The sequence below is a fragment of the Neophocaena asiaeorientalis genome, unplaced genomic scaffold (genome assembly GCF_003031525.2).
Source record: "Neophocaena asiaeorientalis asiaeorientalis breed wild unplaced genomic scaffold, Neophocaena_asiaeorientalis_V1.1 scaffold177, whole genome shotgun sequence".
Lineage (NCBI taxonomy): Eukaryota > Metazoa > Chordata > Mammalia > Artiodactyla > Phocoenidae > Neophocaena > Neophocaena asiaeorientalis.
Window position 1 is genome coordinate 21,153,565 of NW_020172779.1, and position 27,748 is coordinate 21,181,312.

Here is a 27,748-nt window from a genome sequence, read left to right on the forward strand (position 1 = left end):
TCACGGCACGGCAGTGTGGGTGGGGACACTGGGTCACGAGGCCATCCCCATCCTTTGTGAGGAAGCCAAAAAGTTCTGATCTACCTTAGACCACACACACGAAGTCCACCCCAGGTAGGCCACAGGCCGGGGATGCGAGTGCGAGGGAAGACGTGAGCAGGAATGTCCCATGCAGCAGGGCTGGTGAGGACCCCAGAGCCGCCCACAGCTGCTGACCCTGCCCCAGGACCTCACCCACCAGCTACCTCCTTAATGTCGTGGTACTGCCCGAGCAGGGCGTAGGGGCAGTAGGAGATGCTCATGGAGACGACGCCCATGGTGCTGATCATGATCATGGCCACGTAGACGTTGGCGAACATGGCCATCACGGCTGTGCCCACGGAGAAGCCCAGCGTCCCCAGCACGTAGATGACCCTGATGCTCAGGTCGTAGTTGTCCAGGTACTTCTGTAGCAGGGCTGCAGAGAGACAGGCCACCGCGGTGACTGGCAGGCGCCGCCCACTCGCTACCCTCCCTCTACCGCTGCGCTCAGCCCGGCCCAGGAACAGGCGGCCGCCCCTCTTCTTTGCCCGCTAGGCCACCACGTGGTGCTCCCTAACGGGCCACAGCTCACCGTGCCCCACTCGGCTGCCGGGAGCTCCGCACCGCAGAAGGAAGGCGGGGCTCTTGGCCCCAGACCCCATGACCTGGTGCTGTCCTGCAGCTCCCTGGGGCCTCCCTACCCTGCAAGGTCAGGCCTTCCCGATCCTTCCACCAGTCCAGGCCCACTCGGCACCCTCTTGGGCCCTGTGCCTGGTCCTGCCTCGAAGACCGAGTCGTTGCTGGTTTTCCACGCGAGCACCCACCCCCTCTGGGTCTGGAAGGACAGACTCCTGCTCACCCTTCCTGACCCAGCTCTCCCGAGAAGTCCTCTATTAAAGCATCAACAGCACTATGACCGTCATGAAGGCTGCCCGCTGCCCCTGGCTGTTATCTTGGTCATCCTCAGGTAAGAGCACAGGCAGGGGGCCCGGCCCAGGGCCCAGGCTCAGCCAGGAGACCCCTAACTGCGGCTCTGCCTCGTTTCCACAAGCTGTGCCAGCATGTCGCTCCCGGGACTGAAGCCTGTCACTCCCACCCCCTATCCTCCAGGACACAGCTGACCCCAGGGAAAGGCTGCTTGTCTCCTCCAGCCACCCTGACCTCCGGCAGGGCCCAAACATACCGTATGCGCTCAGGCAGGACCCAGGATGCCTGCCTCACCTCCCCCTGGCTGAGGGCACAGCTCCTGCAGTGCTGCCACCCCCTGAGCCGTGGTCAGACCCCTCCCCGAGGAGCCTGGGCAGGCGCCTGCCCAGAGGACAGCCCACGGCGGGTCTCAGGACACCGGTTCCCAGTATCAGGCTAAGGTGGCTTATTTCCAAGGTGAGGACGAGTGGATCTCTACGCTGCTGTCCCTGAGGGGTGGCCCTGTCTGGTCAGGGCCCGCCATCCACAGATCAGAATGCCCGTCGGTCTTTCCAGTCATGGAGCACATCCAGACAAACGGCTCACCTGACTGGGGGCCGCTTACCCGAGCAAGTCGCACCGGTGGCCGCGTAGATGACCAAGCCCCAGCAGCCCATCTTCACGCCTGCGTTGTAGGCCTGCCATGCAGTCGAGTTGGATGGAGCCTGTTCCAGAAACGAGACTGGGGTTCAGGGGGTGGGGACAGCGTGCTGTACCTCTGGGCAAAGGAGGTCATTTACGTGGAAATTTACATCTCGACTGCAGACTAGCCATGTAGCACCGTGGTAGCACCGCACGGAGACAGGAGCAGCCGCGGCCTAGGCCGGGACCTGTGGCAGATCGTCTGCACCCCCGCCCCCAGCCTCGCTCCTGCCCCGCGTCTGGCAGATGCGACTTGCAGCTCCTGCCTCTGCCCTCTTGGAGCCCAGAGGCCGCGTGAAGCAGCTCAGACAGTACAGGACGGTGAGGACCACGTGGGGCGGGAAGGCCTGAGCCTGAGCTGGGACCATCTCAGACCTCCCAGCCCGACTCTGGGCGACACGGGCACAGGTGCGAGTCAGCTGACGCCACGGGGACTAGGACCCAGGCCCAGCTGGCCCGGCCACAAGCCAACACATCGCTGCTTTAACCCTCTGTGCACGGCGTCTGTACGCGGCGGGAGCGGGCCTTCCTGCCTCTGGCTCCTCGGCGCTCCGGCACTTGCCGAAGCCTGCCGTTTGCTCGCCGCGGACCCCAGTGTGAATGCCCTCTCGGGCGCACGTGCCGACTCCCGACCGTGTCGGCAGGGCCGCACGCTGGCTGGCAGCCCACCATGCACCCCCGCAGCTTTGGGGGCGGCCTGCTGGGCGCCAGGGAACCAGGCAGTCACCACAGCCAGGCTCCGCCCCCCTCCCAAGTGCCCGGGCGCTCACCTTGGGGTCCCCCTCAAAGATGACCTGGCCCATGAAGTCGGTGTAGAACACGGCCTCGGCGATGACGGAGAACCAGGTGAGCAGGTGGCAGAGGCAGAGCCGCACCAGCTCCTGGGGCATCTTCAGCATGGACAGCCAGAGCAGCCGGACAGTGGTCTCGCCCTCGCCCTCCTCGCTCTCTGTGTCCCCGCTGGACGTGGTGGCCCCGCTCTGGTTGCGGCGGCGGCAGCGCTGCCGCTGCCGCTTCTGCAGGTCGTACAGGTCGCTCATGCTGCGCGAGGGCTTGATCAGGACCACGGCGTTGGCGCGCCGGTAGCGGTAGCGGTGGGACCCGGTCTTGCCGTAGTAGGAGAAGGTGCTGGAGGCCTGCCGGCGGAACACGTGCCGACGCCGACGCCCGGAGCCCGCCGTGGCCGTGGGCTTCACGTCCGTCCGGCTGCAGCCGCCGAGGCCGCCGTGGGGTGGGGAGCTGCCTCCGTTGGGGAGCCCAGTCGTGCTCAGGTGGTTCTCCAGCAGGGTCTCGTCCTCCCCGGCGGGTTCACAGAGCAGCGGGGGCAGGCGGGGCGGCCGGGCCCGGGCGAGCTCCTGGCTGGTGCTGCAGGGAGTGCCAGGGTAGGAGGCGTCGCGGAAGATGGAGGGCTCGATGTCATGCAAGAAGAGCAGCTCGGGCTCCAGGCCCAGCGCGGCGTCCGGCACGTGCAGCACCGAGTCGCTCTTGCTGCGCACGATGCCCGCGTCCAGGTAGTCCAGGGCCAGCTCGTGTGCCGACTGCACCTCGTCCGAGAACAGGGCGCCGCCGTCCAGGGTGCCGGCACGGGGGCCGGGGGCCGGGGCCTCGGCCGCGTCCACGCTGCGCTCCTGCTGGGGGCCGTAGTGCTCCTCGTCGATGCTGAACAGGTGCAGGGCCACCGACACCGAGAACACAATGGCCGCGAAGAAGAAGAGCACCTCGTTCTGCGTCCGGAACCAGGAGCCCAAGAAGGTCTGGGTCCAGTCCAGCCCCCCCAGCACGTAGCCGATGGCCCCGCCAAGGCCTGAGGGATGGGGAGGGGTGGCAGTGAGCGGCGAGCCGAGCCGGGGGGGAACCCAGACGGGAGTTCAACACCCCCAACACACACACACAGACACACATACACACACGCGTGCGCACACACAGGTACACACACACACGGGTACACACACACACACACACACACACACACAGGGGTCCAGGGCCGCCACTCAGAGAAAACGGGAGGAACAAGGACATGAGGAATGACACCTGAGCCCAGGTTCGGAATCCTGACCTGACAGGTTCCTGCTTCATGAATCGGGACAGAAACAGGCGGCTGCCCGCCCGGCGAATGCTCTCCGTGCTCCCTGCCATCCCCTGAGCTCACATTCCCACATTCCCATCGGACGGGAAAGCTGCCCGACTGCAGGGGGCGGCCAGCACAGGGCCCTGGACGGGGGCCGCCTGGCTAGCATGTCCCCCGCCCCAGACCACAGTCACTTGGCCCTGCCAGGATCCCAGCTCACTGCCTCGCTCACCGGTGTCTGAGACAAAAAAGCCTCAGGCAGAGGCCATGGGAGCAGCCTCCGCCAGCCCTGCCGACCTCAGACGAGCCGGGTAAGGACCGGGGCGCGGTGAACGGGGGGCCGGGGCCTGGGGATGGGCGGGGCAGGGCGCGCTCACCGGCAGAGAAGGCATGGAGGACCGGGGCGCGGCGAATGCGGGGCCAGGGCCTGGGGACGGGCGGGGCACGGCGCGCTCACCGGCAGAGAAGGCATGGATGTTGAGGGCCATGTCCTGCTCGTCACTGTCCGCCACGTCCAGCAGGTAGGCGCGGATGGGCCCCTCGGTGGCGTCAGCGCTGAAATCCAGGACCACCACCCCCAGCACTGTGAGGACGATGCCAATGGGCTGCCGGGTGGGGACATCGCCGAGGGACAGACCTGGCAGGGCACAAAAGAGCAGCCGATCTCAGCCCAGTGGCAGGCAGTGACCTCCCGGGGAGACAGCGGCCTCCCGCCCCAGCCCGAAGGGCACGTGCTTCTCGGCACAGCCTCTCCTTACGGAAGGAGAGTTTTGTCTTTCCGGGCTCTGGGAAGGAGGCTGTGAGCCGTAATCACGCACCTGCCTCAGGTGAGTCTGGCCCTGAACCCAGAGAGCAACCTGCTCCCCTGACAGCTGAGCTAAAGCTGGTTTTACTGGATTCACCGCCGTGGGACCGAGGGGCACTCTGTGCACAGAAGTGATGAGGGGCACTGGGCTCATGGTCTGGAACCCAGGACCAGCCCCTGAGCTCTGCAGATGAGGCGGGCCTCAGACACACCCTCCCTGCTTGAGGGCAGGGGGCCTGCTGGCTACCTGGACCCGGCAATGCCCGGGAGCAACACAGGTGCAGCAAGACAGAGGGCACCGGGCCGGAGCTCCGAGCCGCTGCGTTTGGGCCACAGTGGGCCGGGTCCACCTGCACACACAGGTCCTCGAGAAAGCCGCAACATGACCTCTAAGTACTATGCCCACAGGTGCCAGGAGGGCGGCACCCCCAGACTCTTGATCCGAGGGCATCTGGATGGAGGGGAGGTGGGTGGGCGCTCAGCTCAGGGAGGCCTTCCTCTGCCGCCCCCACCAAGCTGGCACTGAGCTCGCCCCAGGCGGCCTCACGCAGCCTCTGAGCAAAGTTTCCTTTCTGCGCCGCCCTCCCCAATTCCTGAGCCTCCTAGCATCAGTGACCCCCGCCTGAACTGACGCAGACTCGGGGCAGGCTCGCCTATGTCAGGACACAGATTAAGCCTTCGACTTACAAAGTCGTTGCCAGAAAACAGGGTTTTGTTTTTCACCAGTGCGGGCGGTTGCTCTCAAGCAAAAGCTATTTTCCCACACGTGGTTGTTTTAATTGAAAACAAAACAACAACAAAAAGAGGCAAAGCCAACCACGAGGACACGAAAGACACAAACGAGAAAGTGTTGCGCTAGGTCTGCACACTTTCAACACCAAGCCTAGGAAAAGGAGGAAAAAAAAGAGAAAAGATAATTTCTGAAATAATGCTGGAAACAGGACGTGGTGTCAGATACGCATGAAAAACAAACGGATCACAACAGGAAACGCTCCCTGAGAACAGGTTCCCACGGCGTTCCCACGTGGGGCCCGTGGCCTGGCCACCGCCCGGGCGCCCAGGGCTCTGCACAGCTGCCCAGTCCAGGACCAGCCGGTCTAAATTCTTTAAACCTGCGCATCTTATCGAGTCCCAGGCAGGGCTCTGCAGGACACTCACCGATGGCAGAGCCGTTAAGGAAAAGTGCCACTCCAAAGAGCACGCCCACGCAGAGCACGAGGATGAAAGGCCGCCGGCGGCCCCAGCTTAGGGTGCACCGGTCACTCGCGGAGCCGATGAGGGGGGTGAAGACGAGGCCAAGGATGGGGCTCAGGAACCAGGTGAGGCTGTAGTACTGCTCCGGAAGGCCTGCAACAGACACGCGGGCCGTTACACACGCGGGCGGGCACGCTGCAGACCGCCTGCCCCAGGCAGCTCGGGCCGCGCGCACACACGCCTGCCAGCTAGAGAGCCCCCAGGCAGACGTCCCCACCTGCCAGGCCCGGTGTCTGAAATCAGCCAAAGCCCGATGGCGAAGCATCAGGTGGCCCGAGGCCAGACCTGGGCCGAAGAGCCCGTGTCCTGGAACCCGCCCAGGGCGCACTCGGCAGGCGGGCACAAAGCGTACGGTGCAGGACACAGGACCCAGCGGGCCGCCATGCACACGTGGAGAGGCACCTGCAGGGGCAGCGGCACGAGGGCAAGACCCTCTCATTCCTCTGGCACTGACCAGGGCCTGGGGTCTCAGGGGCTGCTCAACGCCACCCTCGGGGACCAGGCACTGAGCCCGTCAGCCCACAAGGCGGGCGGGGTACTGACGCTCCGCTTCCGGGATCCTGGGCCTCACAGCTGAAATCTAAATCACGAGGGTCTTGCAGAGGGTTCTTGCAGCCACTGACGCACTAAATGACCCCAGCAGTGGGCTTCTGAGCGGCTATTGAGGGGCGGCAAGAGGGGAGGCCTCAGTGTGTGTCCAGCTGGAACCAGGGGGTTGTGTCGGGTGCTTAATCCCCCTAACTGCCCAGGGAGGCAGGGATTACTGTATCCATTTCACAGACGGGAAAGCTGAAGATCAGAGAGGTTTAGGTAGGCAATCTGCCCCGGGTCACAGGGCGAAAAAGTAGGAGCCTAGGACTTAAACCCAGGGCTGCCTGATTTCGAAGTCTATGTACCCCCCACCCCACTCTACATGCTTCCTCCCTATAACACAAACCCAACGCCCATCGCCACTGGAACAATGAGAAACTGAGTCTGTCTCATTCATACGCAGGACAACACGGCAGAATCCCGCACATGCTGGGTGCACAAGGGCACACACTGTGGGTTCCGTTTACATGATGTCCAACGGGGCCAAAGGAGTGTCTGCTGGCAGAAGCCAGGGTGTTGGTCGCCCGTGGGAGGGGCAGGGGCTTCGGCCTGGTATGTTCTGATCTTGATCTGGATGGGGGTCCCTGGTGACAACTCGCCCAGCTGGAGACTTGGATCGTGCACCTTCTCTGTATGTCATACTTCAATGAAGAGTTTACATAAAAAAAATAAAAGCGTGCCTTGGCACCCCAGCGACTGTTAGCTAATGTCTTACGCCACCAAAGGCCCTGAGAAATGGAATACTGTGCTGAACTACTAAGAAAAATAAACTGTGTAGGAGGAGGAAATCGTTTTCAAAGGAGGAGGGAAGCACCTTTCAAAATCGTTGCGAACGTGCCCATGAAAATATTTACGCATTCAGCCTAGAATTCAAGGTGTCAGCCTCGACCTTCACACCACACAGAACCTTAGCAAGGGCCAATTCTGTTCCCGAGTCAAGTCAGCAGAACGCACGGGTGTTTCAGGAAATGAGAAGCTTGCCGAGTGTGCTCCGCTGGCAAGCGGTGGTTTGCATGGTAGGCCTGGGTCCTCGGCGTTCACCGTCGAAGTCAGGCACTGGGGAAGCGACAGCGGTACCGGCCACAGCGGCCGCGGCGACACTTCCTACGCTCAAGAACGCACCGTGTCGAAGCGTCAGGCTTCTCAGAAACGGCTCCCTCACAAAACCATTCAGCGGGTGCGGGGTAGTCGGTTTCAGAGAGAAAGGAAAGCGTTTTTACTCCAATGGACAGACTCTTAACTATTGTTTGGCTTTTCAAATGTCACAACTTTACTAATGAACGGTGACTAGCTTGGGGATGGGGCTCCGTGCAGAGCTGCAGCACGCATGCACTTGTGCACATGCAGGCACGTGTGTACACACACGTCGACTCCCTGCCGTGCCTGCTGTCTCCCCTGGGGGCCTGGCCCTCCTGCTTCAGGCACAAGGAAGTGTTCTGGACTTCTGCACCTGCTGACTCTCACCTCCCTACCTGGTACCTCTTAGAACACTGAGGGGGAGGCTCCCACTCACCAGGGCTCACCACCACTGCTGTAATTCCACAGCTGCTGAACCACCTGTATGCGATCCCAAGAGACGGGCATCTCTGAGGGCGGAGACCCACAGAGGTATCAACAACAGTTGAACTGAACCAAACCTGAGGTGCACCTGCAGCGGGGTCAGCCTGAAGACCCCAACCACCGACCTCTGACCCTGCGCACTGCTGCTGGCCAGCCCCCAACCCGGGTCTGATCTTCAGCTGTGGTTGGCCACCCCATCCCCCGGTGCCCTCACCTGCCAGGCCTACCATCTGCCCCAGGCCACCTTCCCCATCCCCAGCCAGCCCACCACACACATGCCTCCTGGCATCAGTCATCTCGGCTCCCGCTGTTGAACGCACTCAACACTGGTCCAGGAGCAGGGAGACCGGGCACACAACACTCCTGGGACCGGCTGTGCTTGCTATGCAGTGGGGCAGCGGTGGTTCCTGGCCTCGGCAGCTTCCAGTCCCAGGGAGACGGGCATTAGCAAACTCACCAGGCGACAAGCATCTCAGGGTGACCCATGGCGCTTCAGGGACTGAGGGGTCGGGAGGGCAGCACCCTTGAGTCTGAGGGAGAGAAGCGGATGGGGTGCCGGGCAGCGGGGGCAGAGGGGGTGGGTGTCTCTCGGGCCATGGCAGGTGGAGCTCTTTACAGAGCAGAAGGCCCTGCGACCCCGGCCGGGCCTCTCACAGGGGACAAGGGACGGGAGGTGCGGGACCCGCAGCATCACCCCTCGCACCTGCCTGGATGTCGGGGACACGGGAGGAGTCAGCACTGGATCCCTCCTGGCACCTCAGCTCGGCGTGGCCCGAGGGAGGCTGCTGGGCAGGGCGGCCAGCGGGGCCCCACTGTCATCCCGACGCTGCTCAGAGGAAAGGTGTCCGTTCCAACCCGTCTCCTTCTCAAGGTCAATGCTCTGGAACACGACCGAGCAACTCTGTGGCCCCCTTCTGTTAAGAAGGTTGCTACGTTTTTTAATGGTCGAAAAAGATCAAAGTAAGCACATTTCCTGACATGTAAAAAGTGCTGTAAATAAAGTTTTATTGGAATGAGGCCACACTTGTCCACTGATGAACGGCTGCTTTGAGCTCCACGGCAGAGCTTGGAGCTGCTACAGACACGCGGCCAGGGCGCCAGGAACACTCACTCTGGCCCCAACAGGAACCGCCTGCCAACCCCTGCTCTAGAGGCAGCGCGGTTGTGTGTTGTCCAGGGTTTGTCCGTCTCCTGAGGTGTGCTCAGTCGGCCCTATTACTGCGGAAAGAGGGGTGTGAAATTTCCCAACAATGACCGCGAATGACTGTTGGATTCTGCCTGTCCTTGCCTCGCCCGTGTCTTAGCCTCTGTTCCTCAGGAGCACAGGCACCTCACTCCTGAGCTCACCCTTCCGTCCTGTGAGCTGCCCTCTGTACCCCCGGCAGTGCTTCATCTGTATCTGAAGCCCCCTTTATCTGGGGTTAATACTCCCCCCAGCCGACTCAGGCTGCCTGTTCCCACCTTTTCACCTCAACCCCTCTGCGTCAGTCACGGTGTTTTACAAGAAGATGGGCGGGTCTTGTTGTTCCATCCACTCTGGTGTGTCTCCTCGCTGGCGTGTTTCGTCACTTACGTTTCGAGTAACTGCTCGCGTGGGTGATGTCAGGGCTGCCGTTTTGCTACTTGCTTCCTGTCTGCCCCCTCCTGGGGTCTCTGTTCCTCTTGTTCCCTGCCTTCTTTTGGTTACCTGAGTATTTCTCCACCTTCCATTTGCTTCCACATTGGCTTTTTAGCATTATTTTGTAGTGGCTGCTCTAGAGACCGCCTTACATGTCAACTTTCAGTCTATTAGTGGATATCGTTCACATCACATAAGAAATTAGTGACTGTCTGTGCCCGTTTACCCCAAGCCCCATTATGGTGAAGCTGGAACATACGTTTCACGTGCAGACACGATAAACCCCACGCCGTGCTGTGAGTTTTACCTGAAACAGTCATTCATTTTAGAAGAATTAATAGGAAGCTGGTCTTTTCTCTTTACCGCCCGTCTTACCATTTCCGTACCCTTCCTTCTTCCTCCTTGAGGTCCCAGTGTTCGTGTGCTGTCACTTCTCTTCAGCCTGAAGAGCTGTTTTTGGCTTCTTCAGCATTTCCTACACAGTCTGCTGATGACAAATGCTCTTAGAATTTACCTAGATTCTCTTTATCTCACTTTTTGTTCCTAATGGATATTTTTGCTGGATACAGAACTCTGGGTCAACTCCTCTCCCCGCCAGAACTTGAAGACACGGTTCCACTGTCTTCTGAGGAGGCTGTGACAGCCCACATGACTACATACACGTCTTTTCTTCCTCTGGTGCCCTCGAGATTTTCCCTCTGTTGCTGCTTTTCAGCAGTTTGACTATGGTGAGCCTAAGTGAGGCTCTCTTTACATTCATCCTGCTTCACGAAGCTTCCACCAAACTTAAGGAGGTTTAAGCTTCCACCAAACTTAAGGAGGTTTTCAGTTATTTCTTACTTCACATTTTGATGCCCCATTCTCTTTCCTCTCTTCCGGGGCTCCAATTACACGTATGTCAGACACTGTCCCACTGCTTCCTGAAGCTCTGCTCATTTCTTTCTTCAACCTTTGTTCTCTCTGTTCTTCACGTGAAGTCATTTCTGCAGACCGATTTCTTAGTGCACTGAAATCTTCTCTCATCCCTAAGGTTAATTTTTATTTCAGATACTGCATTTTTCAATTCCAGAATTTCCATTTGGTTCTTTTTTTAAATAGCTTCTATTTCTCTGTTGAGATCTTCTACTCTCCACCTGGAGCCTGTTTTCCTTTATGTCCCCAAGCAGAGTCAGAACGTGTCTGATGATTCCAACACAAGTCATCATATTGGGGTCAGGTGCCTTGTGGCCTTTTCTCTGGAGTGAAGGTCATGTTTTCCGTTTTCGTTTCTCCCCAAATGCCTAATAGTATTGAGTTGTAGCGTAGACATTGTAAAACGATGTGTGGCAGAGACTATATTCTGTTACATTCCTCTGATGAACAATGATGTATTTCCCCCCCACACAAAGGTCAATAACTGGACTTTGATGAATAATTCTGGTAAAAGCGTTTCTGCACAGATACTCAGGTATAAAACACATACAAAAAATGAACATAAAGATTCCTTCTCTCCTTAAGTACGTCTTAGAACAGCCATGACTAAGTTTAACTTGATATGTATTTCAGAGCTTAAAAACCCAAGAAATTAATAACAAATTTTCGCAGCTTAACTTGAGGCACAGGCGTTTATTGTCCTAACACTGGAAATACTTTCTTGACATTTGATTTGATACTCTTATTGGTTAAGCTTTTGCCTTTTAAAAGTTTTCCTAGGAGAAAATACAAGAAAAAAGTATCTATCCAGATTACCCATCACTCTTTGAACATTACTTAGGAATAACGTGATCTTAAAATAGATCAATTTTGAAAAACACTGACAAAATGCTGGACTGTTATTCTTATATTCAGGATCTCTGTTTTGAAAAAGAAGTGAGTATAAAAAAGTAATTTTGTCCTGACATTGGTGGGATGAGATACAGTCGTACTGTTCACAAATCCAGCACATAAGAGCGTCTGTTTTAAATGAGATCAACACTAATACGTAACAAGAAGTAGAGAAGCCAACTTTAGGAGACGCACTCATCCTACCCAGTCCCTCTCGGGTTTTACCACCGTTGATACTTTTGTTTTAACAAACAATTAACTTGGCTGGACTCGAACTCAAAACTGTCTCCCTGCTTTTTTACCTTTAGCTAAAATCTGTCCCATTTCAGGAATTGCCAAGAGATACGAGCAGAGATGACACATGGGATTAGGGGTTCCCCAGCTCTCACTCTGCCCTTGGGTTCGGGTACCCAGCTGTGTTTTAGCCCCTCTGGGCGGCATCACGTGAGGCCAATCTTCAGGGAAAAAGCCATAAAACACAATGAGAAGCTCACCGGGTGCCCTGCCTTCTCCCACTCTGGATGCTCTCTAGTGCTGACAGGCACTAGAGGGGAAACTGCACGGATAAAACTGTTCCTTGAAGATTCGGCCTCTTAGCTGGAAGGACACAGACAGTGGCCAAGTGCCTGCTGCTGGCCATGGGCTCATTACCACAGTGGTGACCATGTGCTGAGAGGGGCTACAGGGCCTGGTCATGAGAGAACTGCTTGTCCACACTCTCTCTCTCTGGCCTACACAAACATTCTGTGAACGTCTGTGAGCTGCAAGGCTCTGCGTCAGACGGGAGCAACTGAAGACTGACCACGGAGGACACAGGGAGTGCCTGGGAGACATGCCCCGGCCCCGGCTCGCCCTTGGCTGCTAAGTGCCCACCGCCCACGCCTGACTGACCGGGCCGGCAAATGTGGGACACACAGGGTCTGGCCGATGGAAAGCCTGTGCTCTTCCCAAGTACACGCTACGACATGGACGCGCGTGGAGAGGCTGGCCATGCAAGGTGACAGAGAAAGCCATCTTCACCGAAGGCGCCCCCTGGAAACCCGCGCTTTTCGCCCCTCCCTGGGAGGGAGCACGGCGTGAGCAGTCTGCACTGCCCTGGGACCGCGACAGGAGCCCCAAGGAGCCCTCACGTGGCAGCTCACGCTTCAGCACCCGACAGGCTGACCCGCTGCCAGGTCCCCTCGGGCAGCGGCATTTACATTCCCGGGGCCCCTGTGCCTGCGGCCGTCGTGTGTGTACTTTGCTCAAGGAGCTGCTGCGCCGAGGACACTGCCCTGCCCGGGTTAAGAGCGCGGCTCACCCCGCACGCAGACTTTCTGAAGTTCAAGTGCGCGTCACCAGAGTCAGACTCCATTCCATATGACTCTGCTCGGGCTGGAGTGCCCGCCCGCTCCCCCCAAAAGGCTCCTTTGCACCGAGCTGTGCCCTGTGCTAAGTTTGATGAAGGTGGCCTTTCGGGGCAGGGCTGTCGGGGGAGCCTGTGCTCTGTGGCCACATCCCCTCAGACGCAGAGGTGACGTGACCTCTGACCCGTGTGACAGTACGAGGATGAGGTACGAGCTTCACAGATGTAAACTGGTAATTTCCGTCAACCTTCTCTGAAAACACGTGCATAACTGAGATTAAAACGGGCACGCAATTTAAAGTGACTCTTAGGAACTCATTAGGAAAGTTGTCAAGCTGGGTGCTGGTTAGCAATTCACCCCAAACCTGTGTCCTGCTAGCCCAGAAACACCACCATCACCAGGCTTCTCACCACCCAGAGCGCTGGCCGCCTCAAGAGGGAGCTGGAGGGACTGCAGGTACGTATGGATTACCTGCTTTGGAGGCTCCCCGGAGCCTCGGCCACCTTCACCAGCGCACCGACACTGAGAGACCGAGCGACATGGCTCGGGGCTGGCAGGGAGTCAGACCCTCAACCCACCTGCCCCTTCAGCTTTGCCCTCCGCCCCCACCAGCTCCAGCCTGTCCTTCCGACAGCCGCCGAGGCGGCTGGGCTGCACCTTCCTCTGGTTAGGGTGCCATCGTCGCCCCCCACCCGACCCTGTTCAAACGACTCCTTCCTCATCTCCCGAACCCTCCACCTACTGCAGCCTGGTTTCCCCCAGAGCCCCCGCCCCCACCCTGAAACTGCCCTCGGAGGTCACCAGGCCACCTACCTGCCAACCCAGCTGGGCCTGGTTTATTAGACTTGGCCGGAGGCCCCAGGAGGGTAGAGGGCGTTGGCACAAATGCCAGCTCCTGGCACAGAGCCCCGGTGAGCATGGGCGCCAGAACCACGTGCTTGCTGCGTGAGACGCTGCCGGGCCCTTCCACTCGCACCCCGTCCTCCTTCCTGCTCAGCACGGGACACCCCACACCCAGGGAAGGCCTCCGTGGAGGGGCAACCGGGCAGAGGCTGCAGGACCAGGAGCAGCTGGTCAGACCAAGGAGGCAGGAGCGCCCAGGAGGCCCGACTGGACCGACAGCGGCCTCTGTTCTCCTCTGCCTTGTCCCCAGCTCTCCTAAACGTCCCCCTGGGCTGCAGAGGGAGTGCGAACCCACCAGGAGCTGAGTGCTTGGGGTGTGGGGACAGCCGGGGTCACCCCGCGCTGGGCAAGGAAGACAAACACTTCCCATCACGTCCCCAGAGCAGCCCCGGAGGAGCGAGCGAGCCCTGAGAACATAGCCCCGACCCCATCCGTCCCTGGCGTGGCTGACGCTGGGATGCCCCGGACACGGCATTTCCCAGCAAGGCTCTAAACACACGCAGCACCGGTGCGTAGTAAATAATTTTTGTTTTCTTCCCGGCAAAAATGAACAACAATGGTGGGACCAGAAAGGCTCCCCGTTCACAGGAAACGCCGAGGGTGTCACCGCTCGCTGAGGGCTGTGTGAGGTCACGGGCGACAGCGGCCACGCTCAGTCACGCGCGGCCTCCCATTCAGCACAGCCAGCGGCTTTTTTGATAAACTGGTCCTTCTGGGGGGAGGGGGCCAGGGGACTGGGAAAGCTGCCTATAAATCTTTAACAAAAGATCTGAAATAGGAATAGGAACTACATTCTTTCTCTCAATAGACAAAGCCTTCCCCATCAAGATATGCTTGTATTCTCAGACAAAACCTTCATGATAACATTAAAGCCATGAGAACCCGCTCTCTGTGGGAACGCTTGGCAGCCTGCAGTAACCCGGGATGAACGTAACCAACCCAGCGGGGAACATGGCACTAAGCAGCCCCCTTGAGGGCCACAGCCATGAAAAAGCACCGGTCCGGCCGAGGCCCCGGGGCCCAGACACAGGCATGGTCCCGAGGAAAGCCCCCCCACCCCCGCCCCGAGCAGAGAGAGGGTCTGCACTGGGCAGCGGGGCAACGCCTCGTCCAGCTGGAGGGAGGGCCACAGAGCTGAAGGAGCCTTCCAGAATCCCAGGAAGGTAGGAAGAAGGATTAAGAAGAAGCTCAGATGCCTGTTCTTGGGCCTCCCCCTTGGAACAGCAACCCCTGGTGTTCCGAGTGCAACTGGCCGGACCCCGTGGGTGTCCGCGGGGGATCCTGTGCAGCCCAAGCCCCTTCCCAGAGTCCAGGCACTCGCCCCGGGCTGGACCTGGGAGCCCAGAACTGAACACAGATGTCCCTCATCACAGCATCAAAGAGCAGGGATGGGTGCCTGAAGGTGCAGACCCCAGAACCTGGGCCACGCGGGGGCCAGTCCCAGTGACGTCGGGGACAGCAGCGACATCAGTGCCGCGGGGGGGAGCCACGTGACGCAGAGTTCGTTCGGTGTATGCATTAGGTGCTCCCTGCGGGTGGACTCTGGTGCCGAATGAGCCATTTCGGATGGAGAGGCAGTAGTCTGGAAATAGCACGATTCGCACTTACCAAAGGCACCATTAGTCAAATTCCGGAAGGTTCCCAAAGGCCTTTCTTCCGGTAAAATAAACATGCTCCAGCCCCTCATGTTGGCCCTGAGGCTGGGCTTAGTTTCTAGGGAGTAGACCGCCAGCCCCACCCGGGGGGCTGCCCAGCACCTCGGTGGGAGCACTGGTCCTATGCTGGAACGAGGAGGAGCCTCCAGGGCCCAGCTGGATGCCCTCGGCCAGGTGCACGCAGGCACTGAGGCTCTGGGAAACCCGTGGGCGCCCCTCCTGCTCTGCTGGGGCCTGGCTGCGGGGGTCCTTCTTCCCACAGCTCCCAGGAGCACAGCCCACTGCAGACTGGAGCACCAGCCCCTCCCCGCCACCCACCCATCCCACACTCTTCAAAACAGATGCTGCATGCACTAAGCAAGCGTGCCCAGGGCACGGGTGGGGGGAACGAGCCCGCCCCGAGCCCCGCGACGGCCACTCGGCACCCCGGCCCAGGCTGGCCCCTGTGCAAGGCCTGGACACAGTGGCAGCCAAGGTCTCTCCCAACTCTGAGAGTCTGCGACCCGAATTAGGGTTGGGGGGAAAGAACCCAGCCACCACCCTATCTGCTGCGATCCACAGCTCTGGTTTTAATACCAAGTGGGCAGCAACACCCCCAAAGCTCCGGTGGAGCGAGGTTATGAAGCACGCGCTAGGGCGGGGGGACCCCTCCTGCGGACGCCGGCCGACTCCCCTGGTGTGAGTCAGTACTCCCTCCGGCCGACCTCACGATACCGAAGCGAGGTCAGTGAACCGGGGTTTCAGAAAGCCTCTGCGTGACATCTCCACACGCAGACACGACACACAAAGGTCACCTCCAAGGGCTGGGGACAGTGAAGTGTAGACGGAGAGGTAGGTAGGCACGTGAATGTGCTACCTTCCTTGTCAACGCAATTCATCTGTAAGCGCGTAATTAATGTTTAAATAATGGATGTGCTCAGCCAAGGACGGACCCAGAGGATTCCTGGAAATTTAGGAGCTGGCTCCAGCACGCCCCTGGGCTGCAAGCAGTGGGGCCTTCAGGGTCTGGTCATTATATCCTACCTCCTGAAAACGCTATTACATGAAAACTAACAAGTGTCTGGAAACTTAAAAAATTAAATGCTTACTAAACGTTGCTATTACCTTTGTCAATAAGGATCTGGAGTATTTTTTAAAAACCTCTAACCCCATCTCCCTTTATCACATCTCCGCCAAGCGCAGCAGGCGCAGCTCCTGAGGGGCAGGGGCGCTGAGAGCCGAGTTCAAATCCCAGCTCCACCACTGACCTGACTCTGTGGGCGCCTCCTTCCTCACCTGCAAAAATCTGTAAGAGGATGTCATCTGCAGGTTTGTATAGGGATTAGATCACTGGAACAGCTGCTGCTGGCATCGTCACCACGGGGTCCGCACACCTCACTTGTAAGAGCGGGAAGCGGGAACCAACACCGTTAGCCCCGCTCTCCTCTCCTCGTTTGCTGCAGACTCAGGCCTGGCCTGCCCTCAAGAAGAGGAGAGGCTCCAATTCTGAGTGTACACTTTCTGGCCATGGACCCCTGGGCAAGCCACCTCCCTTCCTGAGCCCCAGCTCCCTCGGCACAGACGGCCTTGTCCAGGACCCTGGGGAGGACTGACGGATGACAGGCCACAGCCCTGGGCCAGCGTGGGAGCCTTATTCACGAGCCCGTTTCGACACTGCCCTTCTGTTAGCACTTAGAGCATCCCTCCACCCCGCCCACCAGAAAAGGGTTCCAGGGGTGGTCAGGGAGTGTGCCAGCTCCATCCTTCCCCTGGTCCTAGACAGCTTGCCTCCAGAACTTTCTCCTCTGCACGGCCACGGCCTCGCCATACTGCAGCGCGGCAGGGCCCCAGAGCTGGTGATGTGGGAAAGCCAGCGGTTGCAGTCTGGCTCCCCGTCCAGGCTCGGCTCTGAGCCTTCTTCCCGGCAGCCGGGCTCTCGGGGCTTCCGTGCCCTGGCCTGCAGTGCTGTCCTGCGTGGCAACCTCGGAACCCACTGTGAAAGTGGGTGTCCTCCCCTTAAAGCTGGCCTGCCCTCCCCGAGGACAGGGGCTGCAGTGCCCCCGCACGTGTGGCCTCACCGCCAGGGAAGGTGGAACACGCGGGCCAAGAGACGCAGACGACCTGCAAGGGCTGGGCCTGGCCCACCCTGCCCCAGGCCACACCACTGGCGACCACCCCACGCAAAACAAACAGCGCGAGACACCTACCCGGCTCTTCAATTAGGTGGGATGACTAAAATTCATGAGAGGCACGACAGGCCCCATTTATAAGTCATGAGTGTCGGATTACAGGGGGCCGGCTGGTGCCTGGAAAAGCGCTTCAAACCCAGGTGGTGGCTGGGTCTACACAGACTGCATTTCCGGTCTGGCTGTGGTTAAACCCTGCTTTGCTGTCACAGTCTAGCCCGGAAAACGGTGAAGAAAATGAGGACTTATTCATGGTCCGGAGACTGTGGGGAGGACCCGGGGACCAAAGGCCTTCGGCCAGGCCTGCAAGGCAGGGCGGCAGCGAGAGGGGGCAGAGTCAGGCTCCCGGCTGAGCAAGAGGAAGAGCGAGTGGCCCTGCGGAGCTGCTGCTGGGCCCAGAGACCTGCCATCAAAGCAGGCAGCGACACCCCCTAATCGTGCTGTGAAATGACAGCAGAGTGCAGGGTGTGTAAGTCTAGAGGGACTTGAAGGACATAAATAATTTGGTTGAAACTGATGAAGGCTCACACCCTCTCGCTAGACTCGCTGCCCCCGCCCCTCCTGAGCGGAGCCTGTGGCCTGACCCTTGGCTGTGCTGACCTTGTGCGGGCCCAGGGGCAGGGCTCTTCCAGCGGCACTCAACAGCACAGCACGCAGGTGCCCAGCCCTGACCGCCTCAAACTGAGGCTTAAACGCTTTCAGTTTCTGCCCATTTTGCATGGCGTGCTACATACACCTCCGCTGCGGATTTGCAGATCAAGTACTAACAATCACTCCCAATTCAACATGATGGGTGGCAGTCCTTCAAGTTTCTTTCTGTGATGTTTCCATCAGTTTAAAGGCTGTAAGATACACCCCACATCCTCTCTCCACTTAAACGGGGGGCAAACAACCTACACTCACCCCAAGACAAAGGATTCATCTATATACGATTTACATAATTTATTGATACATGTGTATGTACTTCGTGTAAGACTTAAATAGCTGGTTTTTTAATGACAAAATTACCATCATCTGGGAAATATTTTGCTGGTGGACACATGCTATACGGGTTGCTTTTAAGAGCAAAGAGTAGGACCTACCTGGTGGCGCAGTGGTTAAGAATCTGCCTGCCGATGCAGGGGACACGGGTTCAAGCCCTGGTCCGGGAAGATCCCACCTGCTGCGGATCAACTGAGCCCGTACACAACTACTGAGCCCACGAGCCACAACTACTGAACCCCATGCCGCAACTACTGAACCCCGTGCGCCTAGAGCCCGTGCTCTGCAACGAGAAGCCACCGCAATGAGAAGCCCGCGCACCACAACGAAGAGTAGACCCTGCTCGCCGCAACTAGAGAAAGCCCGCGCGCAGCAACGAAGACCCAATGCAGCCAAAACATAAATAAATAAATAATTAAAAAAAAAAAAAAAAGACTTCTAACAACCATTCTTGCTTTGCCGCTGCTCGTGTGTGCAACACTGGCCAAGGGCAGAACCGCTCGGGTTTCTCTGTAAATCGCCTCCTTGGAGTGGCACAGGAGGCCTCCTAGGATCTGGCCCACCAGGGGCCAGAGCTCCCTCAAACGACTCTGCACCAAGCTCGTGCCACGCAGACTTAGTCACAGCTTCCCCAACACGCCGCACTTCCCCCTACGCCCCTCCCTGCCATGCCGCGGCCTGGAATGTGCCAACTCACCTTCGCTCACTGAGCCCCTACTTATTACTCTTTGCAACCAGGAGGCCCAGGGCCACGTCCTCCACACAGCTTCCCCATCCCCCGCCCCCTTTCTGTGCCCGGGAGTTGCCTCCTGCTCTGTTCCTGTTGTCCGCATGCTTCCCTTTGACACAGCGGGCAGTGACCTGTATTCTGACTGCCCTTCCTACTCTTCCTCTCCAGACCATGAATCACAACCTTGACCCCAGGCCCCGTGAGCACCAGGCACAGCCTCGGCGCCAGCGTGCGAGATGACCTCCCTCCAGGCCTTCCCTGACCTGGGGCCCTTCGATCGCTGGCATGAGGGCGCCGGCAACCCCACACGGACCGCTCCGTGCACGCGGCTCCACCTGAAGCAGAAAAAGAACAACAGGCACAGAGCTCCTTGGGAAAAACGACTGCAGCTGACATTTCATTGTTTCTAAAATACAATGATCTGAAACACAAGGAAATCCAGACTTCCCAACGCAAACAAAACAGCCCTGCACAACAGGTTTTCAATCACCTCAGTCAAAATTCAGGAGACTTTGACAAACCCCTGCCTATTTATGGGTCCCCCCGGCATGCTGCCTGTGCTCTGGGGGGCACTGCGAGGGTCCCCCGGCCTGGGTGGGCGGTCACGTCAGGGCTCCCAGGCACGGACACACACGTGTGTTTGGAACTCTCGTCCACTGAGAGAGCGGGCAGTCGGCCACCTCCCAGCCTGGGCCATGTGTCACCCTTCAGGCTTCCTTAGTCTCTCGTCAGCAGGAAATCCAGTTTTCAGTCAGATATTCTGTAAGGCCCATCCAGGTTTCTTTCACATTTAAAAAATGGGGGTAAAATATACATCACGTAAAAGTTACCACTCTCACCACCTGTGGGAGCTGGGTTCAGTGATAGGGACATCCCCACCGTCCCCCCAGGACTGAAACTCTGCCCCCGTTCCCTCACTCCCCGTGCCCCTCCCCCAGGGCCCACATTCTATGCACGGGGCCTCAGGGCCTCATGGGAGTGGGATCACACAGCCTTTGTCCTTTTGCGTCTGTACTGTTTCACTTAGACTGAAAGTCTTTCAAGGCCCATCCTCCAGCCCTCTGGGCTGCACCTGCCCCCTCGCTAGATGGCACTCGGGCGGCAGGGGGACGACGAGGACTGAGCCCAGCGATCTCTCCACAGGGAAGGACCGACTGCTGGACAATCGTCCCCCAAGTCCCAACGGGAGTAGCCTGAGCACCGTCTCCCAACAGCAGGGGACCCTGGGGAGCAGAGCAGACCTGCCCCTCCCCTCGGGCCTGCAGACGGGCAACCCAGTGTAAGCCTCAGGGTGAGCCAAGCGCCACGCAGGGCGGGCAGGTCCCGGGGGAACCCATCCCCAGAGGGCCTTCTGATAACATTCTCCAGGACTGGACAACATCAGTTTCCAGCGATGCGAGAAGAACTGTTGGATAAGAAGCACAACAAAGAAACCCTCCACCACCTGATGGAGGATGGCCAAGCGTGGTCCGTTTTTCGCTGAAAATGAAAACTGGAAGCATCGACGCAGAATTCAAACTCAAAGACCCTGAGCTGTTCTCAGCCCAGGACTGAACCCCCACACAGGGGAGGTTCCCACGCACTGAACAGCGATGGCACGGAGGACGGGCCCAGAACCAGACGCCTCAGGACCCCCTGCCCGCTGTGACGGCGAGGGTCCTCACATGTCCCAGCGGCCTGAAAGCCTCTGGAGGCCTGTGGGCATCGCCTCGGCTTGGGCAACGAAAGCAAACACAGTTACAAGCTGGGCGCTGTGTCCTTCCCCTGGGTTCTGGTCCCCAGAACCACCACTCGTGCCTGGACCACTTGCCCATTTCCCGGGCCTTCTGGTATGAGGCCTCCAGACCCCTTGAGTTGTCCCTCTTTCAGGCGACACGGTGGCCCGATTCTCTGAAAATAGCCCGTAAGTGACGCAGCTTCGTGAAATCAAGGAGTACCAGGTGTGTATATATATAGCTGATTCACTTGGTTATAAAGCAGAAACTAACCCCCCGTTGTAAAGCAATTATCCCCCAATAAAGATGTAAAAAAAAAAAAAAAAAAAAAACAGGAGTGCCAGGTGAACCAGAAAGGTATGCCTTAGGAATTCTTGTGGCACAAAGGAAACTGAGGGCAGTGAGGTGCTAGATCTCCTTTTCCAAAACAGAAAGACGAACCAAGAGTGCCACCTGCAGAGGCCCCTGGGGCGCCATTAGACACTGAGGGCATTCCTAGGAAGGCGGCGGGCACATCTGAGCTGCAGAAGTGCTGCAGAGTATAAAGCACACCTGCTGGAAGGTCCACGTTAGATGCGTCATGCAGAAGGTGGACTCGCGACAGGTCACCCGCGGGCAACATCGTGCTCACTCAGGGAGGCCGCAGGGGACATGCATTTTCACTTGGGATACAGCATACGAACCTGCATCGCTCAATTCTCACCACAGACTTGTGTTCCCGGGCGCTGCCCTGTGGATTCTGAATGCCAGCCTGAGTCAACAGCACAAGAAGGCACTGGGCGGGCCGGGCTGTAACCTCCAACTCAGGGTGGCGTGAGGGGGCAGGGGCCTGGATTACAGAAGGGTGTCGACGCGGCGGGTGATTCAGCGGGTCTGCCCCCGGGTCATGTTCCCACCCTGCTGCAGCAGCGCGGGCCTTGCTGTCAGTCCCTCAGCAATCCGGGGAGTGGAGGAAAATGACTACAGCGCTTGAGGCACTTAAACTTCGAATGTTTTCTTTAAGGCGCGCTTTTAAAGGGTAGGTTTTTCCCACAGGAAGAAGAGGTGAGATTCAAGCTGGGACAAATCATATCCTAGGAATCCTGATTCACATTAAGCTAGGACAGAAAGTGGAAAAGTGTTTTATGAAGAAAAATAGACATACGGAATGAACAAAGTTTCACTCCTCCTGAATGAGGCAGACAAGACTAAACCTAGCCTTCCGCACAAATAACCCTACAAACCACTCCGTCACTCCCAGGCCACACGGCACCCCCGACGCTGTCAACTGAGAGACCACAGGACATTCCTCTATGACTCTCCTTTTCCCTCCAGGACACTTCCTGAACCAAGAAGGAAACAACGGGCGGGGGTCTGCTTCCCAAGGGAAAAGGCTGTCTGGGAACAGACTGGGTCAGCCCAGGAGGGCGCCTGCCCCTCAGCGAGGTCTGCTCAGGGCTCTGGGCAGGCTGTTCCCAGACTCTCAGAGGGGACCCCAGGCTCCCACTTGATCCCAACTCTGAGGCCAGATTCATCAGCTGCACCTGAGGGCACACACACATTAATATGTACACCCACGCACACACGCGCACACATGCACACACACGGCAGGCAAATGACGGGCACCTACCTCCAGCGCCAGGCATGCAGCAGGAGCTGGTCTGCAGGAGCTCCTGGGCAGCCCCTCCCTTGCCCTCAGACCACAGGCCCTGCAGGAAGCAGGCACGGATGCTGCTATGCCTGCTGGGGCCTCTGGGCCCACAGCCCCCAGCATGCCACACCTTCACCCTCTTCCTCGCCTCAGGTTTGTGGGTCTTACCAGAACCCCCTGGACACTAACAAAACAGCAGTTTTTACAGGTGCCCCTCTGACCTCCTTTATCTGACGCTTTGAGCCTGAAGCCTAAGAACATAACATATTTTTACAGGCCCCTCCTAAAGCTGCAGTGTTTGACGAATGGTGGGAATCCACTGTGTTAACAGACGTGGCCTGTCAGGAAGCGGGAGAGATGACGGTGATGCTGAAGGCACCTGTGGCCAGCCCCAAGGCCAGCCCCGAGAAAGCCCCGGGCTTTCTGCTCTGACCTGGACCTGGGCTCTCTACCTGCCCTGGATGCTCTGCTGCTGCTGGGGGCTTGTCGCGTGTGTTACACGTGTGGGAACCTCCGGATGAAGGCGCACGAAACCGGCTGCCTGCAGGGGCGGCACCAGGTGCTGCAGGGCGGGAGGGGCGGCAGTCTCACTACCGTGACCGCTGAACTTGGTGAAAATGCTGTACATTCAAGAAAGCAGAACTGAAGTTGTTTTTTTTGTTTTTTGGGGGTTTTCTTGCGGTACGCGGGCCTCTCACTGTTGTGGCCTCTCCCGTTGCAGAGCACAGGCTCCGGACGCACAGGCTCAGCGGCCATGGCTCACGGGCCCAGACGCTCTGTGGCATGTGGGATCTTCCCAGACCGGGGCACGAACCCGCGTCCCCTGCATCGGCAGGCGGACTCTCAACCACCGCGCCACCAGGGAAGCCCAGAACTGGTTTTTAAAGGCACCCTCCCCTGCGAGGGACGATGTAGAACCACGGTGGCTGCACTGGGCCTGCTCCGTTTTCTTCCCGAGCTCACGGCACGGCAGTCATGGGACTGCTGGCCTGCAGTGTCTCCCACGAGAGGTGGGCGTTCCTCCCATGCTGTGGCCGACCAGAGGTCTCGCCCAATAGGACCAGGGAGGGAGGGCTGTCCTGGCGTCACACCCACCTCCTCCTCTGCTGTCACATGGGCCTTCTGTCCTCCACAGCCCAGCAACGCGGCATCGCCTTCTACCACTGAGGGATAGCACTGCTGCCGGTCCAGAGGCTCCGGCACAAGAGGTGCTCACTTGGAATCAGGGGCCCTCAATTCAGGTCCCAAACTGGTCGGACAAAAGCCTTGCTGTGGACGAGGCCAAGAGTGCTGCGGTGTCCTTGGTGGCGGGGCACACACTTCACGCCAGGGGCCAGCAAACACAAACAGTTTACAGTGTTCCAATTTAAACTGCACTTATGGGCCTCCCTGGTGGCACAGTGGTTAGAATCCGCCTGCCAATGCAGGGGACACGGGTTCGAGCCCTGGTCCGGGAAGCTCCCACATGCCGTGGAGCAACTAAGCCCATGAGCCACAACCACTGAGCCTGCACTCTAGAGCCCGCATGCCACAACTACTGGGCCCACGTGCCACAACTACTGAAGCCTGCACACCTAGAGCCCGTGCTCCGCCACAAGAGAAGCCACCACACTGCACCGTGTCAGGAACCAGGAATTGATATTGGTTTGGCAAAAGAACCATCTCATGAGAATGAAGTTACCTGGTTTGTCACCTGGGTGGTGGGTGCCCCAGGTAACAAGCTGCTCAGCCCAGTTAAGGTTTTCTGACCTGTCATCAGTGGGGTTGCTCCTGCCCTGGCCCCCCGGAACCGCTGGAAAGAGGAATGACCTGGCCTCCTCCAAGGGCGTGTGCAGAGCCCAGGCGTGTGGCTGAGGCTGGCTCCCCGGTACCTACCCCACCACCACGGTCTGAGCTCACAGACGGACCACGGAAGTTAACTCTAACCTAAATACGGATTCCAGCTGTCAACCTCAACGCCAGGCGATGGAAACCTGGGAAGAGATGGTGGGGTTTCAAAGCGGCCGCCATGAGTCGGGCTCCTGCACCCACACACGCCCGGGCAAGGCCGCCGACCTTCGGAAGGAGCCGTTTCGATTCCAGCGACACACTCAATTATGAAAAGAATTATTCCAACCAAATAGAAAATACAGATTCTAACAAAGCCACTACCCTTCAGTATGCCACAAAATTACCAAGTGAATCCCAGACGACTTGAGATGGGCGGCCACGGGCTGGGACGCCCGCCACTGGAAAGAACCACGCAGGGGGGATGTGGCAGGACCTTCCCAGAAGCAGGGGAAGGGAACCTGCTGGCGGGTGAGGCGCACCCTGGAGCCCCCCTGATGGGGCCCAGCACCCAAAGCTGTCAGGATCTCCATGGTCTCAGAACCAAGACCACGTGGGGCTCTGTTCCCTCCCGATTAGGGTGTGTGCTTCACCTCCCGGAGGAGGACTCAGAATTCAGTGTCTCCACCATGAAGTGGAGCCAGCAGGGAGGGGATGAGCTCCCCACCTCGGTGCCCGCTGGGGACAAAAGAAGCACATGGGAACCAGTCATGATTCCCGGGGCCTGCGCACTCCGTGTATCCTCCGAGCACCACCTTGCGGCGACCACTCCCTGCCCCTATCCATCCTCCTGCCGGGCCCCTGTGGCGTGGAGGGCACCCCATCTCCCAGCCTGTGACTCCCCTGGTCCTCAACGCAGTGGACTTGAAATGCAGATGGAGGGAGGGGCCAGGCCGAGGGCTGGGGATTCAAGCTGAAACCACTGACTTCCCTCAGCTCTGCTCACCGCGCAGCCCACCTGCTCTATTCGCGGATGGCCGTGAGACCACAAACCAGAAAGGTCTGTAACACACAGTGAAACCTACAGCTTCCACTGCCAGGATGCTGAAGCTGAAACACGGGCCAGACACTTCAAGGTTTAAACACACCCGACTTCCCCCTGGTGGGCTCCCCCGAGGCAGGTGGACCAGCCCTCCCAGCCTCTGCTTCCTCACGTGGGATGGTGAGTAACGCTGTCTCCATAGTATTTACGTGTGTCCTCATCTGAGCGGTTGCGCAGCTCTAACGGAGACTGGCCACATCCGCTTAAAGGGCAAACACACGCAATCGGAACGAGAGGCAATGCATATTAGCTCCGTTTGGGGTGGGCACTGACCCTAGTGTTCCCTAGTTCCCCACAGGCCTTCTGTGTCCTACACGCCAGCAGGTCCAGAGGCCTCATGTGCCCGGGTCGGGGCAGGCCGTCCGGGACCGAGGAAACCAGGAGTCCAGCCTTTGACGAGGCCACGTGGACACGTCTGGCATCTAAGGCACGTCACTCGTTCTTTCCTTCCACACACACACAGTGAGCTTCCCCTGGGCACGGGCCACTAGGTGAGCCCATCTGAATCTGCCCTTAAAGGGGGCAGGGCAGGGTGGGGACCTGCAGGAACAGTGACAGGACGACGGCGCTGCGGGCGCTGCTCGGAGCCTCCCCGGGGGCGGAGGACACGCACACACTGACCACAAGAGCCTGGCCCGGGGACGGGCTGCGCGTCATCACATCTAAACCGCCACTCACCGCAGAAGCGACGTGCAAGACAGGATCATCCCTCGGACAGAACTAGACGCCCAAGGGCGTCATATCTGATAAAGGACTCTTTAATAAAGAACTCTCACAACTCATTAAGAAGACAAACAACCTGACTGAAGTATCAGCAGAAAACGTGAACACGCACTTCATCTAAGATACACGAATGCCCACGCAGCACACGGAAAGCTGCTGAGAGTCAGCATCCATTAGGGAAACACAAATGCCGCGAAGGATGTGGAGGCTGGAGGGAACGGTCTTCTCTTAGAAAGCAACCCTGGCACTTACCGTACGGCCAGCCGCCCACTCCGAGGTCTCTACTCATGAGAGATGAAACACAGGTCCACACAGAGCCTTGCAGGTAATGCTCAGAGCAGCTTTATTTGAAACAGCTCCCAAATGGAAACAATCCACCTGTCCGTCAGCTGGTGAATGAACAGAGCAAAGGGGGGTGGGTCCACTCAGTGAGCTAGTAGTCAGTGCAGCAGGATGGACGGCTCAACCACAAAAGCACTGCAGAAACCAGGCCACGGATCGTGTGATGCTGTTTACACGAACTTCAGAAAGGGCAAAACTATGTATGACAGAGGCGGGCGGGTGGTGACTGGGGATCAAGGTGGACTGATGTGAGGGGCCACTAGGGAGCCTCCTGGGACAACGAAAATATTCCTGGTCTTAACTGTGGTGTTGGTTCCAACTGCAGACATCTGTCTATCAAGGGGATCAAACTGTCCACGCTGAGTGGGAGAATACTGTTTCAGCTTTAATAATTATTAATATACAAAATCCAGTAATAAACACCCCACCTCAGGGTGTGACAGACAACTTTAAGAAGCTCTGACTCAGATCAGAAAATTCTGAATACTACGTTGCCCCTAAGAGTATAATGAAAGTACAACCCTGAGAAATACACTGGCCGTCTGTTGTCTGTTTGCAGTCTAAGCCCATCTAGGAACAACTCTCATTAAGCAGCATTCCTTTAACCTGTGCAAACAGCCTCTGTCCACAGTCCTGCTCTGCCCATGACCATGACCTATGCAGTGTTTAGGGTCAATGACAAGGGTCACCTTCATCCCCTTTGGGTCAGTTTGTCACGGCCACCTGTGACGACAATCCTCCCTCTTTCCATCACCATTTCTGGATGTTTATATGGAACCAACGTACCTGTGACTTTCAAAAGCTACATTTAATGTCTAGCCTACGTATCATATAGTATAATACGTATTACCCTGGAATACCTAAAATAGATAGAATTCTCATGTACTACACGAAATACTCAAAACCAAACAATGAAATGTAAGTTGTGTGGAAATTGAGACTCACAACCTGTAAAGTGTGAAAGTTCCAAGGAGCTGTGTTGGTTCCAGCCATAATACACATAACTTATCACCAAGGAAATGTGGAAATAAGAGCTCCCAAATCTCTACCAATTGTACCAACTTATTTCTCAGTAATCAGAGGTTCTGAATTCTGTATTTGTCACCATAACCATGGTGAGATGATCTAGAAGTTAAATAATGGTGCCTGACTCTGACCACATGAGCTTAGCCACACTGCTTTCGTTAAGGCCTCAACCCACGAACCCACATCGCTGCACATCAAAGGGACAAAATAAATGCTTGGTAAGATTAACTGCCACCGGATGTACCCCATCCTGAGGTCTGGCCACAAAGGTGGTCTCCAAGCCTCTCGCCTCACTGCCACTCTGGAGCTGCCCACCCTGAGAGGCCTCCCCAGCC

General features: G+C 58.0%; 1 protein-coding gene across 11 annotated transcripts in view; it reads right to left on the reverse strand.

The window, feature by feature from the left end:
• SLC45A4 (solute carrier family 45 member 4) overlaps window positions 1-27,748 on the reverse strand; it is a 75,674-nt gene that overhangs the window by 6,475 nt on the left and 41,451 nt on the right. For 8 of the 11 annotated variants that reach the window (XR_003002696.1, XR_003002695.1, XM_024740978.1 and 5 more), the window contains 5 exons: window positions 5,661-5,849; window positions 4,155-4,334; window positions 2,400-3,433; window positions 1,553-1,652; window positions 246-457 (listed from right to left, as the gene is read on the reverse strand). Coding sequence is in view for 9 of the 11 variants with exons in the window: in XM_024740978.1 (XP_024596746.1) it covers window positions 246-457; window positions 1,553-1,652; window positions 2,400-3,433; window positions 4,155-4,334; window positions 5,661-5,849 (1,715 nt within the window). In the remaining 2 variants the exon portion in view is untranslated. Of the gene's footprint in view, window positions 1-245; window positions 458-1,552; window positions 1,653-2,399; window positions 3,434-4,154; window positions 4,335-5,660; window positions 5,850-22,432; window positions 23,134-26,297; window positions 26,435-27,748 lie in introns of those variants that run through there. The other 3 variants (XM_024740974.1, XM_024740977.1, XM_024740973.1) reach the window with 3 other exon arrangements.